Source organism: Coffea arabica, chromosome 5e, assembly GCF_036785885.1.
Source record: "Coffea arabica cultivar ET-39 chromosome 5e, Coffea Arabica ET-39 HiFi, whole genome shotgun sequence".
Taxonomy (NCBI): Eukaryota; Viridiplantae; Streptophyta; class Magnoliopsida; order Gentianales; family Rubiaceae; genus Coffea; species Coffea arabica.
This window is the reverse complement of record NC_092318.1, coordinates 4,540,790-4,561,295: the sequence shown is the minus strand read 5'-3', so window position 1 is coordinate 4,561,295 and position 20,506 is coordinate 4,540,790. Positions and strand designations below refer to the sequence as shown.

At 35.3% G+C, this 20,506-nt stretch overlaps 2 protein-coding genes across 5 annotated transcripts; both read right to left on the bottom strand.

Moving 5' to 3' along the window:
* Nucleotides 1–682: 682 nt before the first annotated feature.
* On the bottom strand, nucleotides 683–12,107 carry LOC113722734 (RNA pseudouridine synthase 7-like). 4 transcript variants are annotated; one of them, XM_072048330.1, is made up of 14 exons: nucleotides 11,917–12,106; nucleotides 11,727–11,783; nucleotides 11,150–11,243; nucleotides 11,029–11,072; nucleotides 10,852–10,929; nucleotides 10,486–10,586; nucleotides 10,217–10,304; nucleotides 8,699–8,777; nucleotides 8,447–8,529; nucleotides 4,984–5,049; nucleotides 4,838–4,894; nucleotides 3,485–3,616; nucleotides 1,927–2,165; nucleotides 683–1,007 (listed from the first exon to the last, which is right to left on the bottom strand). In XM_072048330.1, exons 3-14 carry the CDS (start codon nucleotides 11,232–11,234, stop codon nucleotides 905–907), a joined length of 1,155 nt encoding a protein of 384 aa, XP_071904431.1. In that variant the 5' UTR covers nucleotides 11,235–11,243; nucleotides 11,727–11,783; nucleotides 11,917–12,106; the 3' UTR covers nucleotides 683–904. The 4 variants fall into 4 exon arrangements, with proteins under 4 accessions (XP_071904431.1, XP_071904430.1, XP_071904433.1 ...); XM_072048329.1 differs by having other exon boundaries at nucleotides 11,912–12,105; XM_072048332.1 differs by lacking the exon at nucleotides 10,217–10,304 and having other exon boundaries at nucleotides 8,447–8,536; nucleotides 11,917–12,107.
* Nucleotides 12,108–15,269: 3,162 nt separating this feature from the next.
* On the bottom strand, nucleotides 15,270–17,108 carry LOC140006836 (zinc finger BED domain-containing protein RICESLEEPER 2-like). The gene is made up of 4 exons (XM_072049499.1): nucleotides 16,435–17,108; nucleotides 16,143–16,335; nucleotides 15,706–16,024; nucleotides 15,270–15,379 (listed from the first exon to the last, which is right to left on the bottom strand). Exons 1-4 carry the CDS (start codon nucleotides 17,106–17,108, stop codon nucleotides 15,270–15,272), a joined length of 1,296 nt encoding a protein of 431 aa, XP_071905600.1.
* Between the last annotated feature and the right edge of the window lie 3,398 nt (nucleotides 17,109–20,506).

The window sequence follows — 20,506 nt, the reverse complement described above, 5'->3', positions numbered from 1 at the left end:
AACAAAATACAATAAGTAGAACTTATTTTAACTTATTTATTAACGGTATTTATTTGGATGAACAAACTCAACTGCTCATCGTTATATAATTATAAGGAAAAGAGAGGGAGAGATATTTAGATGTAAAATAAACATTTTGGCTAAAAAAAAAAAATATGCATAGAAAGAGCACAACCTAGCAGATACTTTTTTGAGTGTTTGTGTGAAGACCAGTTGAGGCTAAAAGGAAAAGAAGATGGGCAACGTTAATTGGATAAGAACAAAGACAAAACGGGAGTATGCATTGGAGCAAAATCAGATTCTCAATGCCACTTAACCAATGACAACTCAATGCCACTCCTCCATCTGAGGCCAAGTGTCCAGTTAATTTAACTTAAAATCAGATATTGCATGATAATTTAAATTAACTGGACATTTGACATAATTTCAGGAGTGGTACTGAGTTGCCGCTAAAAAAATGACACCGAGGATCTCATTTGGTTTTGCTGGAATTTCTGCAGTTACAAGCATATTTTGTCTCCTGCGACCCATGGGTTTACTGCTAAGTGGCAACCAAACGCTAAAATAACTGCAAGAAAGTTATTCTCACTTGCACACAAACGCTATCTTTGTAAATTTTCTAGTAAAAACATGTAATCAAGTAAGAGTAAACAGATGTTTTAGGTTCAAAAAAAAAATTACATTTCACCAACGTTGCTAGTATATATATAGTAAGATCTGCAATCAACAAAATTGCTTCAACTTTGCATTTCTCGCAAATGTATCTCCAACATGGTCAGGTTCGAACTCAATGAAAAAGTTATTATCATATGTATAACAAGCAATATAGATCATCTGACAAAGAGCCTGCACTTTTCACTGGAGACAAGTTTTTGTTACGGCTGAGTGCAGAAAATGGAAGAGATTAGCCAAGAAATGCCCAGTCTGGATATGGACATTCATACACCCAGTCCGGACCAGTATACTTTATGCAATGTAGCCATAAACCCTCTTCGTGTCCATCATATCTGAATATATGTGCAAAGCGAAGGTAAAGCAACTAAAAATCCAACAAAACTTTCAGGCAGTAATAATCGCTGAATTAACTACGGGAAAGATCTCTTCAACCTAGGGAACCCCAAAAAAAAAAAATGCAACAAGGGATTCACCAAACTCAACCAAGTTAAGAATGATGTTAAACCATCTAATATGCATTGAATGATGAAACTGAATAAGGCATGCCCTTGTACTTCCATACACTCTTATTAGCTAAATTAGATTCTTGGAAGGAAATTTATATTTCCCCACATGGAATTCAGATACTTATGACCCTACCTATACCGATATCCTGTAAGGTATGCAACTCAGGGCTGTCACCATATATCAGTAAGCTAGTCTTCATCACATAATGCTGATTCATTAGGAGAGTCCACATCTCAGTGAATCTAGACTAAACACAGGTCCAGACTGTTAAGAGTCACATCCTATTAAGCTTTACTCACTATTTCCGGAAAACACACTTTTTCTTTCCAGTTAAGTACAAGACATAAAGTTTCGTAATCTGAAATTACTCGTACCCAAAATTGGTGTGTTGTTGAACAATGTGGCATCTTTGCAATGGTTACCTGTTATTCTTCTTCTTGTCACGAACACATTCAGTATTTCTATATTACCAGTATTGTCAGTTTGTGCTTCATTCTCTTTACTCTCTCACATTTTCCTTTGTTTTCTGTTTCTGCTTTGACTCGTGCTCAAAAGCTAAGTAACAAAAGGAAGCACTGCAACAATTTGGATTATGATGCTTTCCGTTCAGTTTTAATTACGATGTTATCATTTTCAGAGAGAATATTTAGAAAATCTTCAATTGAAAGATGCAAGCAGATATGGATTCACCCATAATCATTATTCTTTCCCTAGAAGAACATGTCATCAAGCAATGTTTCTTACCCTTTTGGAGCCAAATTTGGACAATTAGTACACATGGGATCAATCCTGAAATCTTCCTCAGAGACATTGTCTGCTTCATCTTTATGATTTTGATGAGAACTTTGATCTACTGAGAGGTTTGACTTAGCGGCAGCTCTATCTGCACCTAAGCCCTCAGATGAGCGCTTGGTGACTGATTTAGACAGGTAAAGCATGTCATTTGCTATAGGATGACCTGTACATTGCAGGTGGACCCGTATCTGTAACAGAAAATGGGAATATGTGAAATTCAATCAGATCTAGTTACAACATTGTCAAAATACATAGGGAAAATTACACCAATCATCTCTCACATATTATTCATGTGAAATTTTAATCCCTCAGAATCCAAATGAACTATTTTAGTCCTTAACAAATATAAAACGCTCTCTTTTGGTCCCTGCTCAACTTTCTGCTTGAATTTTGGCCGGATTCTGTCAGATCCCATCACCTTCCCATTTGGTTTTGCAGATTTTCTGGTCTAACTCATTGAAAGTTATTTCAACAAATCTTAAAACTGGATTTTGACATCCATCAAGTTCCCAAATCATTTCAAACATATCCTAAACTTCAAATCAAACAAAAATCATCACATAAACATAAATCAAAGGATCAAGTGAGAAATCCAAAACTCCAAATTTCCTACTCTATTTTCTCCATAAGACTCGAACAAAGTAGTAATTAAATTACATCCAATCATTTCTAGGATCCTAAAGATCAAGACCCATGAGAAATTTGAACCTAATAATCCGCAAACAAGGGAACAAAATTTCGGCCAAAATTTCACCAGAAAGTTGACCAAGAACCAAAAGCGAGCCTTTTTTATTTGGTAGGGACCAAAATCGCTTGTTTTGATTCCAAGGGACTAAAATTTTACATCAATAATAAGTGAGGGACGATTGGTGCATTTTTCCCAAATACATTTTCATTTTTATGCCCAAACAGAGTCCAGCGGTATGATTAGAATCCCATGGCTACAATTTGAGAGTACTGCCAACCAATTTGTAAAGGAAAACATGTGATGCAGTAACCTAAGTCAATGTTCTACTATTCTTAAGGTATTCAGCTACTTCTTTGTTCGCAGTGTTAGCTTGTTCATGAGTATAGTTGCTTTTCTTCGTCTGCAAGGATGTGGCCACTCTAGCCAAAGTAAATTGGGTATATACTGCTCAGCACACCCTCTTATTATGCTATTCAACTACAATTCTTGGAATTTCTTGGAAAATAACACCCTAGAAACCTTCTCCGATAACTTTTATGCAGGTTTATATTGCTATTTTTGCCTGTCTATTTCTCGTGTCTGCAAATCTTCAACAAATTTTCGAACATCACCTTGTAAATAACCAATTCGGAACACGGTAAAGAAAATTCGCTTTTCATCAAGTTTAACTATTAACAAGAGGAATGAAGGCAATCCAAAGCAAGAAAGTGATTAACAAAAGATAAAGATGTCAAAATTAGACAAACTTAAAGAGGCAACCAGTTGATTGAGCCAATCTAAACAAACTCAAGAAGTCCTTGAAAACAGGAAGCAGTTTACCTGATGTGTTCTACCAGTGATAGGTTCACACAGGACTATGCTATGACTCCCATTGGTATTGATCCGAGTAAATTTGGTGCAAGCAGACTTCCCCTTAGCTGAAGCATTTCCATTTATATAATCATCTCCTACCTGCATGACCAGGCTTTACCTGAGTATAGTACTTGATGTCAAAGTAAATCACATAGGTATACAAAGTACAAGTTGGCAAAAAATCAATCCCAAAAATGTAATACTTTATATTTTCAACAGTTTAATCTGGACTAATGGAAGATGCACTCAGCAGAAAAGAGATTAAATTAGTGCATGCATAAATGTCTCTCTGGTAGTCTACAATAAAAGCAATCAAATGCACAGTAACTCTGGGACCTCACCATAAAAACTAAGAGTGGTCTTTAATGGTTTATCCCATGTATTTTAATGGTATTCTTTAAAAAACTTGCATACTGAAAACTGAGAGGAACTGCAAAACAACATTTTTCAGGTATAGGCGACAAAATGATGTCAAAATTCAATGCTTCAAACAACCAAGACACTTTCAAGGCCATTGGGCAAGGCTATTGGAACACATCTGAAGCATTCTTAGACCAATATTAGGAAATAAAAGTCATATGAGCAATATTCTGTTTTCAAAAAGGACATGATGAAATCAAAGCTTCATATTCAAAATTACCTGAAAGAGCATCAAGTTCAAAACAAATCCATAATACAACTTTTGAGTATAGATACTAACCCAACAAAAAGATTTTTTTGAAAATCCTTTTAGTGGTACATCACCGTTAAAACAAAACTAAAGCTCTGATGGGTTGATAATAAAAACACCTAATGTCCCAAATAAAGCCATAAGAAAATGAAAACACCCAATTTCTTCATGCTGAAGATCTAGCAGTAGCAGGTATTGTCTTTCTCTCTCTCTTACGCCCACCCGCATGCTTGCACTTCACTTACCATGTTTCATGTCTTTTCTTGTGTCTAAGGGGGATGAAATGCAGAGAGGATGAGATAAGTAGAAAGCTAAACAGAAAAGGAAAATTTAACTAAGACATTTCGACAAATTTCTTGCAGGAAAACAGTACAAAAGAAAGGAGCTTTTCTACATCCTAGGACAGAAGTTCTTTCACCCCATGTGGTGGTGAAATAATCCAATTATTTTAAACAAAGCTCTTCCATTCTGTAGACAACAGAAGTTTTGCATGTAACTTGCCCAAAAGAACAAACAATATCTCAAGGTCCTTAAAGTCAGAAGAGAATAACAAACATGCCACATGATGCACAAGAATTTAGCTAGATCTAATTCAAGTATGGATAGGTAAGATAGCTCCATAAAACTAATTAGCTAACACATATACGTACCTCCACTGTGCTCATCCCTTCTCGAGCATTATAATTCACGTTAGCATCCACAACTTGCTGTTTAGAATGACATCATAGACACAAGCAAGCACTTAAAACAAGAAAAACACCACCAAATTCTAATGTCAAACAAAAAAATAAAGTACCTCATCCTCAGGAAACACTCCATCTACCCTAGCTATGTACTGTTTCTGCACCATGCCTGATTCAATCTACAAAACAGGCTCCATATTAGGACAATAAGTTGAAGAACATTAAGTACAGACCACCAAGAAGAAAATAGTCCAACTTATAAACAACAGTGAATCAGGTTTCTGCAATGCATGCCTAAGGTTTGACAATTCCACTGAGGCCATTAATTTATCAGTTAGAATGAAAATGAAATTAACACTTATTTGAATGAAGAAAAGTTTTAGAGAGAGAATAAAGAATATCTCTCATTTAGGAATATAAGTTGGATAGAAAATAAAGCAAAAAAAAAAAAATTCAGAATCTGATATCATCCATCTCAGAAGCAAAACAAAGAAAGAAGGCCTCATACGCCCAGGTTTAGGTCAATGATAAAAGGGTTAATTACATTTACCTCCCCTGAGGTATAGCCATATTACCAAATAAACCTTGTGGTTTGACCAGATAACAGTCAACTCCTTCGATTGTTAAAAGGTTTATCAAATTTTCCCTGCCGTCTTCAGGCGTTAAAGAGAACACTGATGTCAGCTGAAATAAATCTTGATAATCCCAAAATATCCTCCACAGAGTTCTCTTCTTTTATATTCTTCATTTTTCCCCAATTCCCCATTCCCCACATAGCATAGCATCGTTCCTCCACAAATTCCAGCACCAAACTTCATCCTTGCCCACCCTCCACAAACCCTTCCCAATCTCCTTAAGTCCATAACTCCGTCCCTACCTTTAAGAACATCAACCAAAAATTAGCAAAGCAACTTCCTTCAAATTCTACCAAATAAAACTACCCTACAAAATCTCCTTACAAACCAAATCTATACAAATTATAATTTCCTCTTGATTCTACTGATGGAAGATCATATTCATACAAGAGAGAGGACCAACTTTGTGGTATTTGTTGAAAATAAAATTTCGCGAGAGAGGGGGCATATTTCATGGGTTTTTTTTAACAAACTAATGGCTAACCAATTGGAGGCAAATTAAGGAGATTGATCTGATGGTATTACAGGTGGCTTTTGGGTGTAGATGAAGAGGTCCCAAACCATGTATGGTTCACCTGAAAATTTACAGATGCTTTTGCAGACTTTGGTTTCTGCACTATGAATTTTAACCATGATTGGAGCAAATCCAATTGGGTTATCTCTTTTGTGTTTTTCCTATTGTAACATCTTTGTTGAGAAAGAATTGTTTACAATCTTTTTCATGGTGAGCAGGAGAGGAAGGAAAGCAGGTGTGATTATTGGGTAAAGCCATCACAGTGGGAGAGGAGTGTTTTAGCATTTTACAGATGTTTTGATAATTCCCAGTTCTAGGAATAGCATTTTGGACTTTTAACCAGCTCCATTAGACCAAATTAACGGATGTTATTGTTAGGGGTTCTTTGTTATTTTGCCAAACTACAAGGTTTCTTTAGTAATATGTCCAAACCTCAAGGAAGGGAAATGTAATTAACCCATGATAAAATAAAGAAGCACTTTTCTAAGATAAAGAAGGCTTGGAAAATATTGAAATTTCTCCAATTCCAAACGGGCTAAATTTTTGTCCCTCATTTTCTTCCCAGTATCAGGAAGACAGGATAAGAATTTTGACTTAATTTAAAATTCTAAACAATGCCATTTTGCCCATCAAACAAACATCAAGATAGTCACAGAGAAAGATAAACAAACCAAAAAAAAAAAAATTGTAAAACACACTTCTAGTCCTTTATTCTCATTTTTCTCTCCAAACTCCAAAACCAAACAAAACAAAACAAAAAAAAAAGAGTTCTTTTCTCTTTCCTACGCAAACTACGCTCACAAGTAACGCCATAACTCTATGTGCTTCCAAGTGAAGATAAATAGACTCATGGCAAGAGCCCAAATTGAAATTTCTCACATGCATTTAAGCCTTTCCAATAAGATTACTAATACAACAAGAAAATGAGACTTTCCCAAAGAATTAAAGAGGAAGAAAGTCTTTTACTGGTGATTTATTGATATGTATCCTGTGCCAACATACAATAAATAATCATACTCCCAGAAGAAGGTTGAATTATATTATGTCTCAAGCCATAATTAACAAGCTCAAACAAAACATATTTCAAACCAATGAACACCCAAAGTGAGTACGAGACTGGCAATTTACAAAAGACATCTATGATGCAGAAGCAAACTCCAATAGAGAAGCACCTCAGAACTCTCCAAAGTGATCTTCAACAGCTTTCAATGTACTCTAGCATTATTTTGAACCAAAACATTATTACAACCAGTAAATTCGAGAAAAATGTATATCTTTCCATATTTTAATTATGTAGACACAGTGATTAACTTATAAGACACTTTGACTAGAAAAATATGAGTCCTGACTTGATAACATTGTGGAAATGCAATTAATGCAAAAACCAATTTACAGGAAATTTTGAAAACCGTACAGAAAAAAATTAATCATTCAAGATTGATTTGTGGTTTCTCAAAAAAGAATCAAGAGTACCACCAAAATTAATGCAACCTTCTATAACCAGTGTAAAGGAAAGTTAATCTCTCAAGAAGTTGGCAGCAGCAGTGCTATATAGAATAATAAAAAAAATACAAGAGATAATCATAAGGAAGAATCAACATGTTGCAAAGTTTATTCGGATATGGGAGGTCATGCTGTTGTAATAGATTCTATATGCAATTTCCTGCTATTACAAATTTCCCTCTCTCCTTATATCTGTTCATGCTTTTAGTACTAAAAGAAGACCATAAACCCTTACAATGAAAATGATAAACTCAACAAGCAAAATCATGATTTTTTTTTTCCATAGAATTTACATCATCACAGAAAAAGCATTTCATTTTTTTGATAGCACTTGGCAATGGAAAGCCATGAAATGGACTACCAAGCATAAGGCTGCACGCAAGATCCATGGTTGGAGTTCTTCACCAAAAGGGTAAGCTGAACTGGTTGATCAAGATATTTTTTGTGCTCAGATTTTGAATGTAGACTTGTAGCAGCAATGTTGACCATAGCCATATCAAACATGCTTTAACATAAATTGTCTTGTTTTAGACAGGCAGGTAGATCCATCCAAGAGTAGTGAAGCAATAAACAATCTATACATAAACATTTGTGGACAGTGCAACTATAAGAGACAACTCCTACTAAACAATTGCATGGAAAGTACAGATTCGGATGGAAAATTATAACACAACTAATAACTAATAGGAATTTTCTGTAAAACCAAAAGGGGCCTACCCTACCTTGGTTATCCACTTTCATGCTACCATTGAGTGGAAGTAGAACAAAAAAGCAAATTATGAATGCACCACTTACAGGCAAAACAGAGATGCTCAAATAATACATATTACGCACTGATTTTATACTTAACCGTAGCCTTACACTAAAAGGAAAAGTTTTCATATCACTAGAAAGTGAATCATACAATTAAACACTTCAACCCACCTGTTGCCTAAAAAGGTCAGCCCTAGAAGCACTTCTTGCCAAAATAAGGAGTCCGGAGACCAGGCGATCAAGACGATGAATTGCTGATATCTGAAGTTAAAGAAACACCGTGCAAACAAATCAGTGCCCTGCAAAGCTGCACCGGGATGCAAGGGACATGTTACTTATCACTTAGTTCATAATTGCTAAACCAAGAAAGCTTTGGAGAATCAGCAGCGGGTGCATAAAGCTCCCAAAGAAGAAGTTGGATACGAAATAATGGCGCCAAGCCATGCTCTGCCTGAAGGATTCCAACAACTGTGTTTTTACGATATTGCCCACATGGATGCACCTACATAATTATAGGTAGCTTAAAGGTTAGGTCTAGGCATCTAATGATGCTTCATTGCGCATGCACTTAGATAATACCACTGAATAAAGAATATCCATACAGCAGGTCTTCATGGGATTAATATTCTTCCAAATTCAAGAAATGTTTCCTTTCTCTCTTTTTTTTTCCGAATAATGCCGGATATCCTCCTTTAAGTCATTAAATTATAATTTTAAGAGAAAGCAAAGCCCATCTATAACAAATCATGGTATATATAGCAAATAGGCTGACAATCAAATGTATATGGGCTGATTTTTCCACATATATTAGCCACTGTAAGATATTTTCCTGCATTTATTTCCATGATCTCCCATTAAATGCTTAGGATGTATGTGCTTCCAAACAGCAAAAAGCAGATATCTTCCAGGTGATACTGGACAAACTTTAAACAAAAACAGGTGGCCACCATACTGTTAACTGTACTCATATGTGACCAGATCTTCTTTTGATAAGGGAAAACCAAATAAAGTAAATGCAGTTTGCATGACTTATGCAGCAGAGACCAGAATATAGAAACAAAGAGAAAGGAAACACACAGGTTTAGTGCAACTTAACTCTATTAAAAACCAACATCAGGTATGAACTCATCCTGGTGGGTGAACTTACAAAGTTGAGAACCAGTGCCAAGAAACAAACTAGATATAGTGCCAAAAGTTATAGTTTACCATCTGCAGCATTTATGTGGAAAAAGGTGTGGCACAACATACAGAGAATTGGACAAGGATATCAACAGACTTGTCTGCAAAGATAAAGAATCTTTAAAGCAGAAGCATATTTAAGCTCAGAGACAATCAAAGGATGTGGTTTAAAAAATTCATTTAATGACCAATTCACATCAAACTAATTGAGGACTGAACTGAGATAAACTATTAAGCATGTCACAGGTTGTTAAATGAGCATGTCACACGAATAGAAGATGAGGATACATCTAGGGTTGCAAACGAGTCAAGCCGCTCGCAAGTGCTCGTGAGCCGGCTCGGTCAAAGCTCGACTCGAGCTCGAACTCAAGCACAGAAAACTTAGCTCGTTAGCTCGCGAGCCACTCGATTATATAAATATATTTTTTATTTTATTTTAATAGTGAAATTACATATACATATCTCTAATATTTTATTATTTGTTAAAAAAAAGTTTCTATTTTATTTATTGTTTAAAAATAAAATAATCATTTTTTATTTTTTAAGCTCAAGTAGGCTCGAGCCCGAGCTCGGGCTCGAGTAAAATTGAGTCGAAACTCGACTCGACTCGATTAGACCAAAACTCAACTCGTTTGCAGCCCTAGTTCATACATCAAACTCTCACTCTGCCAACAAAGAAAGTGTGTGAGTGAATAGGTTCATAAAACAAGGGGACTAAATCAGTGGCAGAGAACCAACACATTCGACTCTTAAGTAACTTACAGGAACAGATGCAGGCTTAGAAACAGTTAAAACTTCTGCTTCCTTATGTAGAATCTCTATATCCCACGCCATCACAGGTGGTTCATGCCTACATCCTCCGTGACATAAATTGGTTAAGTTCCAAGAAAAAATTCAATATGCACAAACTCTTATAAACAACAAAAGAATATTTATGCATAATAAGCAAAAAGCCAAACCTTTTTAAAAGCATGACAGAACAGGCAGAAAATTAACCAACAAGCAAGGTGGCAAAGCTAGGCAAAACTTACCTGTGCAAGAAATGGCTTATTTTCTGCGATGGTTGAACCACATAAGAAATAGGCACCATCCGTCCATCAACTTGAATTCGCCCAGCTTTAACAGCAGATACCTATGTTTTTATCAGCCAAAAATCCAAAAAGAAAAAAAAAAGGCTGAATAACAATATGTTTGTAACAAGCACACCATTGTGTACAAAATTGACCATGTCTAACCTACAGTATCAATTCCATGCATTAATACATAAATTACTATGCACCATGTAAAAAACCATCATTCATGGAAATTAGAAACCAAATACTGATGGATACAAACTACATAAGACTTGCAAAAGATGATAGTTGGACAAAAAATAAAAGGACAAAAGGCAATCCTACATAGTAATCACGAGGTCGTCCTTTAAATTCTTCTGTGAACAGATCAACAATGGTCTTGTTTGCCCATCTATTTTTTACCTGCAAACCACACGAATGTTCTCTATAAGACAAAGTTTGTTTGAGGTAAAAAAAGGGGAGATTCTTTTGATATACAAGGTAGAAAGATATAACACTCACATGCGAGATGAACTCAAAATAGTAGGGTCTAACATATCGTATGCCTGCAGAGAAAAAAAATTGAAACCGCTGAACTTGGGAGACAAGTTGCTGAATTTGAATGTCAAATAGAAGCAATTACCATCACGAAGGATGTAGTCATGGCGGTCTGGCGGGTTTGCTGGAGTTTGCCACACAATCTCCATGTCATCCCTCGTCCTTTTCATGCTCTATTTCTAGAATCCATAGTATGTGAAACATTAGCAAAAGTGTTCTTCAGAATGCATAATTATAGGATAACATGTATCAGATACTGTGTTCATATCTAAACAAGATTTAGTATCTACCAGTAGACTTAAACAATTGCTTAGCTATAAAATTTTCTGGCAGAACCAATCAGTTTTCAAAACCTCTCAGAATATAGTAGTCCATAAAGAAAAATGCAAATGGAGCTAAATCACAGAATAGTATGTTATTATCCTTTCGAATAATAAAGCTTTCATCCATCAAAGGAAAATTGTTAAATTCTAGGAAAATCTTTTTGGGGACTAGTCAGCACCAAGAACTCGTGCAGCATTTTGGGTTACATCAAGAGCTCATAAACAGTTCACAAATGAATTTGGCAGCAAATGACAAAACTTGACCACAGAAACTAAATAGCGAGGGGTAGCAAAAAGAAGAACCCTATGTCGACACGGGTACGGGTGCGGAATCCATACCTGATATGGTGAACAATTTTTGGATACGTTGACTGTTGTAAGAAAGATGTGCAAGATCTGATGTTGATGGCAAAGGAGGAGACATGGAGAAGAAGTCCCATGAGATGTGAAGAGAGTGAAAGAGAAAAAAAGAAAGAAAGAAAGAAGAAGAAGGCTGCTAGAGAATTGAAAAGAAAAATACTCACCATACCTACTGTATTTTCGCTTAATAAGTACGGGCTGGCTGTTGATTCTCTTTCTATGGCAAGAGAGGAGGAGATTTTGTAACGATGGCATCTAAGAGGAGCAGGAAGAGTGGCCTTTTTTTTGTTAATAGGAGAAGAGGCGCTCTGTTTCGATTCTGTAGATGGGGTGGGCCGCACCTAATTTTTTTCGACGCGAGAGTGCTACGCTTTTACTCTATATCAGAGAGATCTAAAAAGGTCAAAGGAGAATTGGTGGGCTATCACCATCAATTCAAGTGGTGAAATTTCCAAGATAAGTTGGATATTCAAATACAAGTTTAGAGATTTGATTGCGTGACGAGGAGTATAGGATTTGATAATATGATATTTATTTTGCAATTAAATTCTGGTATTTTGACTTTATTATCTTTTTCAACAAATAACTTAATATCTTTACAATTTTGCACTTTTTTAATATAATTTCAACCCCTCGGCCTATGGTTCTTTTCAACCTAATTGCACATTTGATTCAACTTTTTATTAAAAATAAATACACTTTATACTTGTGTTACACGGACTCGTCATTTGTTCCCAACGCAAATAACAAGGGAGGATACAAAATTTTTGTAAAGTTATGTATTGGTGATCCTTTAGAGGTTACTAGCATATTCATTAGATAAAAAATATGGCTTTTTGCTTTTTTGTTTTAATACATATTGTAAGGTTACCAGAAGCCAGTCACTTATAGGTGACTATAACACTTCACCGTAATCTCTTCCACTTGTATAATAAATTACGTCTTCTAACTAATTCCAATTTCCAGGACCAGCCATTACTTTAATTGTGCTTAAACATAATGCCAGTTTCCAAGATGCACAATTAATTCAGTCTTAACAAGGCTTTGATTGTGCTCAGCCATGAAATAATATGATAATTAATATGTGCTTTTATTTTATTATTCGTTTGATATATTAAATCCAACAATTAGATGTTAACAAGATTTGAAAATATTTTTATATAAAAAATGTCTTTATTTAATGAAAACCAACCGCATTACCATGTATTTTCTCTTTGATCTCACTAACACTGTGAGGACCCGAAAATTTTCTTATTTTCTAGTCATTATTTTATTCCCTTACATACATTTTCTATATTTTTCTTTATTAGACTAAATTCCTAAATATTTTTATGAGTAAGTATAGTTTTTAAATCATTTTCCTAGTACAAGTTAGTTTATGTGACGTTAGTAGTACTTATGGGACATGGAACCCGCTAGTGCGTAAAGTGCGATACATTTGGATGATTATGTGAAGTTTTGCATAAAGGGATATTATTTATAAGGTGTTAAGGGACAATTAGAGATTAGTTAGATAGATTAACCTTTGACAGACAAAAGGATGAGATTAAGCATAGGAAATGACAAGTGTCATGAAATCAATGGACGTTAGACTTTGACCAACTTTCTTCCACCTTTACTAAATACAAATTTGACGAAAAATCATCCTCATTTTCTTGCATCTTGGCCGGCCATTGAGAGAGAAAAAAACCAAGAGAGAGACTTCACTTTGTTCTTCAATTTCTTGTCCAAATCTTGAGTTCCAACCGTTAAAATCTCAAATTACTCCATATAAGTTCCTTGCTAGGAAGGATTAAAGAGGTTGGTGGAGTGGTTTTGGAAGGAAAAGCACTAAGCTACCAATTTTCCTGGGGTTTTAGGGTATCTTGCCAAAAACTTCCTCTTTACTTCAATTAATTATTAATTAGTGGTTTAGAGTTGTGAGTTTTGTAGTTTTATGGAAAAATTTCATGGAGAAAGTGGTGACATGGGAAATTTCAGATTTTTGGTGAATTTTCTGCCTTTATTTGATGCTTAAGCATTTGCCATGGATTGATAGATTTGTTATGTGTAATATTGAGCTTATATGTGCTAGTTTCACTCACCTACGAAAAATTTCAACTTGTGTAGTTAAATTTCAGCTTAGGGTTTTGAATTTAGGGCTTTATTATGGTTGGTTTTAGAGCTCTTAATTGGCTAAGATTGAAGGGTATTGTGACCCTAATTAGGTGTGGCTTATAACTTATGTGTTGTATGTGCAATTGTGGTGGATTTGGGTTCAAGTTGGTGTTTGTTTGTAGGGTGGAAAAGTAAGGAAATCTAAGGGGAAGTGCTGTCCAATTTTTGAGTCTATGTGATTCCTTTGAGTTGGGTTGCTTTTGAGTGGAAATGAGAGACTTTGGGGTTGTCTAAACCTTTGGCACCAATTGTTGCTTAATTTCACTTCCAAGTTCTATTTGGCCTTGCATTAGTAGTTTATTGAATAGGTAAACGATTCGTAATCGAGTCTCAATTGTTTTCTTGGTTGTTCGTAGGACGTGCCGGCGACTCAAGGCGTACCTCGGGAGGAAACGTATAAAGTTAACTTTATTTGAACTGGTGAGTGTATCACTCACATAATTGTTGCTTCCTTGCTTCATGTGTACTTGAAATCTGTGATTTGAATGACTGTAATCTCTATTTGTTCTGGATGAGACGAGGGTGTACTTTATCACGCTCGTTCTCTATTGCTTATTTGACTGTTTACTGTATCACTTGGAATCTCTTGATTGTGCCTGAACTGGTGTCGTTTGGACGTGTATCCAACGACCTTTACTATTAAATTTGAGCTCAACCTCATTGGTAGTCAATTGAATCGAGCCAACAAGGGTTTGGTCGAGAAAAATTGACAAGCCATGGGGACTGTTTCTGGTAGGGGTGGCAATCAGATCTAAATCAGGTTGGACCCGACCCGTCAAAAAATCTATTGACCCGAACCCGACCCGTCAACCCGTGACGGGTCAGGTATGCTGACCTGAACCCGATAGTTTCAGGTTGGCGGGTCAAGCGGGTTGACCCGAAACGACCTGAAATTTACTTCTCATTTACTGATTAATCGGCTGTGATTTTTAATAGAATCAATTCTAAACTAAATTAAGACATCACAAGAGTAAAAATAATGTAATACATCATCTATCCAAATTTAACAGCTCCAACTTCACACAAATCAAACAAATTCAACTAAAACAATCAAAACAAAGGCTGCCAACCAAAATTACAAGTTTAGAGTCAATATAATACAATTCACATGATAAATCATGACAAAAGTAGTGTTTCAAGGCCAACCAATGTTCTGCCCTCATCATCAGCAACAAGCCAACAACAGCATTCATAATTTGCGTCCTCCAAGCAACATTCATAGCATGAGGGCAGAACACAAGTCAAATTTAATAGCTCCAACTTCACACAAGTCAAACAAATTCAACTAGAACAATCTAAACAAAAGGCTGCCAACCAAAGTTACAAGTTTAGAGTCAATATATTACAATTTCACATAATATTAAATCATGACAAAAGTGGTGTTCCAAGGTCAACCAATGTCCTGCCCTCATCTTCAGCAACAACAACATTCATAATTTGCGCCCTCCAAGCAACATTCATAGCAACCACTCCAGCTAGAAGAATCATGATCAACACCAAAGAGAAAGAAAGAATTACTTGGATATTAAACCACGTATTAAATCTTACAAAATATTTTTAATCAAATTTAAAAATTAACTTACCATGCATCAAGTATCATGGATTAGAGATTAACAACATTAGAATTTGAATCCTCAATTATTGTTGTATCAATCTCATCCTTGTTGATATTGAGAGACATGATATTTTGAGTTAAATCATCCAAATTCATATTTAGAGATCCTACATTATAAGAATGAAAAAAAAATATATGAGTAACAATATCAGAACAGTAAAATATGTAAAAAAAATCTGTATTTACCTTCACTTTTATCTCCAAACAACCAGTCCTTAGTGCAAACTAAAGCCTCAACAATTTGGGGTGAAAGTGAACTACGAAATTGATCCAAAATTCTACCACCAAGGCTAAATGCAGATTCAGAAGCAACGGTCGATACTGGAACACATAGAATGTCCCTTGCCAATTTACTCAAATCTGGAAATCGGAATTGTTGAGCTTTCCAATAATCAAGAACAATAATATGTGAGGATCGTTTAGCTCTTGGCTCATCTAAATACAATTCCAATTGGCTTTTTTGTGCACTAGAGACAAATTCAAAAGTGTCAAATTGATCAAATTCCTACATAAGTTACAAACAGAGATATATTAGATACGATAATAAAACAAAATAGTTAAAAATCATCATCACAATAATAATTTTAGAACGCAATAAAGTTACAAAATTTTAATTTTCATACCTTTAAAACATCAAATGATTGGTTGTCTTCTTGGTCCTTGGATCCATGAGAATATACTTCATTGCTGCCTCGAGAGCATGAAGACGATGCACCGGGTATGTTGAAAGTCTTCACATACTCATTATAGACATCAAAAAGTGCATTTCTGATCTTGACTAATTCATTAGACCCCGGGCCATACAACTTATTATAACTAAATTCAATAAATTAAAATTTATACTGAGGATCAAATACCACAGCAATTGCCAACAAGAGATTGAACTCGGACCAATATTTATTAAACTTCACAAACATTTGGGAACCAATCCTCCTCATAAAATCATCTGAACTATTGCACTCCTCAGACAGCTTCAATTGAATTTTAAAAACTTGAGGAAAGTACAAGTTACTAGTTGGATACTTGGACCCTGAAAAAGCATTAGTTGCCTCGTAGAAAACTTGAAGAAAGCCACAAATTTTTTCAACTCTTTCCCATTCTTCAAGAGATGGACAACATCGGAAATTTGAATCACTTAGTTGTAAGTGACCAAATGCAAGGCGATAATAAAGTGCACTGGACAGCATCCTATATGTGGAGTTCCACCTAGTAGGAATATCTTGAACTAAAGCTTTCTTGGAATCAAGAGAAGTCTGTGTTATACATTCGGTGAACCTTAACTTCCTTGTTTGAGAACCCTTGACATATTTGACACATTCTCTTATTAACTCCACAGATTTATCAATTTCTTTCAAACCATCTTGCACAATCAAGTTGAGAATATGTGCACAACAGTGCACATTAAACAACATACCATCACAAACCAAAGAATTTTTCGACTTAAGCTGATTCTTAAGTATTGCAACACAAGAATCATTTGCAGAAGCATTGTCTAATGTGATGGAAAATAATTTCTTTTCAATACCCCAACTACTAGCCAAGCTGTAAATTTTTTCTGCCAAGGCAACACCATTATGAGGAGGAGGCATATAAGAAAAATTCAAATTTTTTTTCTGTAGCAGCCAATTGCTATCAATGAAATGTGCAGTCAAACTTAAATATCCATCAGTAACAATAGATGTCCATGCATCAGAAGTTAAACATATTCGACTAGGACATCCACGCAATTCACTACCAAGTCTATTAATTTCTCTTGCATGCAATTTTTTAATATCCGACTTGGCTGTGTTCCTAGTGATATGTTTAATTTGGGGTTCCAAATATGTAAGAACATTTTTTATACTCCACGAATGAAAATGGCAGTTCATGTCTTACTATAGCATGCACAAATAATTCTCTGAATTTATCTTGACTGAATTGTACATTTCGTGTGCCTAAAGCACCTTTGTCAGAAGTGATTAGGTACTGCCCAATGTCCTTTGTTGTCATTTTCAAACACTTCTTTATATGTCGATACAAATTACCTGTCCCACTTTTACTCTCAGCAGAATATTCATTCCCACATTTCTTGCATTTGCACTTTAACTCTTCATTTGGATCCTTTTTGGGAATAAAGTTGAAATAATCCCAAACTTCTGATGTTAATCTCCTCTTCTTGCCAGGCACATCAATAATAGCTTTTGGAGGTAACTTCTTTTTTCCAATTGCACTAGTCTCCGGGCATTGAGGTTGCTGGTTGGTGTGGCCTGTTTCCTTGATGCTATCACTACTGCTCCCGGTATCACTATTTTCTTCAATAGTGACTGAATTTGGATATGTCATACTTATATCCATCTGTTAATCATCAAGATGAACAAACTGATTAAAAGCTGTTAATCATGCCAAGTAGGTCTGGTCTACTCATTTGGTCATCTATATATTTGCAGCCACCAGGCCATAACCATGTCCGCACAAAATAATTATAAAATTCCAGTAGGAGCTTCAACAAGTATCTATTTACAGAAAACCTAATCTAATTATTTTCTTGAGAATCTAAAATAAACAAATTTATTTAAGAGTTTCAAAAAAATTGAAGGAATAAAAAACAAATAATCTTTTCAACATTAACAACGTGTATACTAGCAAGATTAGAGACATTTTAAGAGCAAAATTATTTCTTTTTTTTAAGAGCCAATAATTTTGTCTTGTATATGGAATATATACTACCAAAAAAATAGTTAAATGTCCTCAATCATATGCTTAAGTTGCACAGTTTTCTATCATTTTTCTTTCTTTCCTACCCAAGAAAGAAAGCTAGAGTCCTTCCTCCTGAAACAATGGAAGTCTCGAGTTTCAAGTTATTACCTTTATTGGGATTGCTAGGTTATGTCATCTACTGGTTTTATGGGATGGTCAAAGTCTATTGGTTGAAGTCAAAGAGGCTTGAGAAAATCCTCAGAGAACAAGGCTTCAAAGGGAATCCCTATAGGCTATTGCGAGGAGACCAGCATGAAAATGATAAATTACTCAAGGAAACTTTGTACAAGCCTATTCAGCTTGGAGATAATATCATAAAACGCATGATGCCTGATGTCTACAAAACTCTCCAAACCCATGGTTTTTTTTTTCTTTTTCTCCCCTAGTGTGTATGTGTGTGAAAATTGACGCATATTAATGGTCTGGAAATATATATGTTTGCAGGAAAAAATTCTTTCATGTGGATTGGACGATATCCGAGGGTGACTCTGACAGATCCAACACTAGTAAAGGAAGTCTTGACTAAATATGTAACATTTCAGAAGAGTTATCATGATCTTGATCCTCTCATCGAAATTAATAAGATAAATTAAATAATCAAACGAAGCAAGGGAGAATCGGACCAACCTGATGAGGGGTTCTGAGGAACACTCGAAGGGACGCCTGGTTTTGCCTTTGCGCTTAGACTTTTTGGAGGAGAAAAGCTGCGTTTAGAATTTTTGAGGAGAATAGCTGAAAAGGGGAAGAAAGATTTAGGGCCGGCGTGATTTTTGTTTCTGCCTGCGTAGTGATAACTGATAACTGATAAGTGATATTTGCCTATTTGGTATATTATATTTAGTTATTTACTATTAAGTTTTTATATACTTTTTTAATATTTATTTATTTATTTTTATTTTAAAATCAGGTTAGTGGATCAACCCGTGTTAACCCGATTTTGACCTGTTTTGTTTTCGGGTCTGGCGGGTCTGACCCGATTCTGATCCGATTTCTCAAAATCTAAACCCAAACCCATTAATTTCGTGTTAGGTTCGTGTCGGGTTTTCAGGTCGTGTCGAAAATTGCCACCCCTAGTTTCTGGGTATCTTTGGGTATTGAGACTTTGGATTCTGGTATACTCGAGTATTATAAATACTGTTCTGTTTGGTATTCGGGCGCGGTAAGGGGTATGTGTGGTGGACGGACTTGAGGTAAAGTGGGGTCTATGGTCATGTTTGTTCTTCAAGTGTTGACGAAGAATCAACGAGTTGGGAATCAAGTACTGCAACGGAGGAAAATGGCTCTTGAGAGCCGTCTGTATCCTTTTACTCCCTGTTTACATGTGGTATTTATTACTCTTTGTTTGGTGGCTATAGTCGGATTGAGTACAATTGTACCTTTGTGATTTTTGAATACGTGTTGCGATGGTACCTCATTGGGCGAAAGCTCACCCCGTTGCCTTTGTTTTCCTTATAGGGAACCATATTTTGGACTATGATGTTTTGAAGAATGAATTGAGTTAGTATAGATATTCTTTTGTATAGCTCCTCTGTAGTTGGAAAACCCTAAATGTAACTTGATCAAATGTTCCCTTTTGGTTTGTAAATTTACCAACGTGTGTATATAAAAGTGTTTAATCATGTCTATGTGGTATATTTGATTGGGAATGTACATTCTCTAGGGTTATATAAAGTTACTTGTACTTGATTGGGATTCGGAACGGTTTGGCCTTCATGTGTGTGACTTAGTAGTCCTGACGAGAGTTAGGCAGGCAGTTCGCTAACCCTTAGGGTACGCCCTAGGGGAAGGTGGGACTGTTACAAACACGAATTGCGAGCTTTTTTTAGTGCTACCGCATGAGTTAATGATATCATTAAAACGTCAGCTGAGTTTTTCAAAAACGATTTAGTGTCTGATCAATTTAAACCAACAACTCAAAAAATGAAAGAAGAAAACACAATTGAAATATCTTAAAGAAGTTTTTTTATTTAATTATATGGCTACTCACTATAATGGATTTTTATGCTTCATAATAAAATATTGACTAAGTTAATTGATTTCAACTAAAGATGATGGCTGGAGTTTCTGAATAAACAAAAAGTAGTCATTGGACTTTTTATAAAGAAAATCACAAAATAACTAGAATATAAACAAACTTTTTATGTTTGATACTGATAAACTAATCAAATTTAAGATATTTATATTAAAAAATGAATTGAATACTAGTCCATATTTTGAATCTTAGTCCAAATGAAAATTAATTAGTAATTAA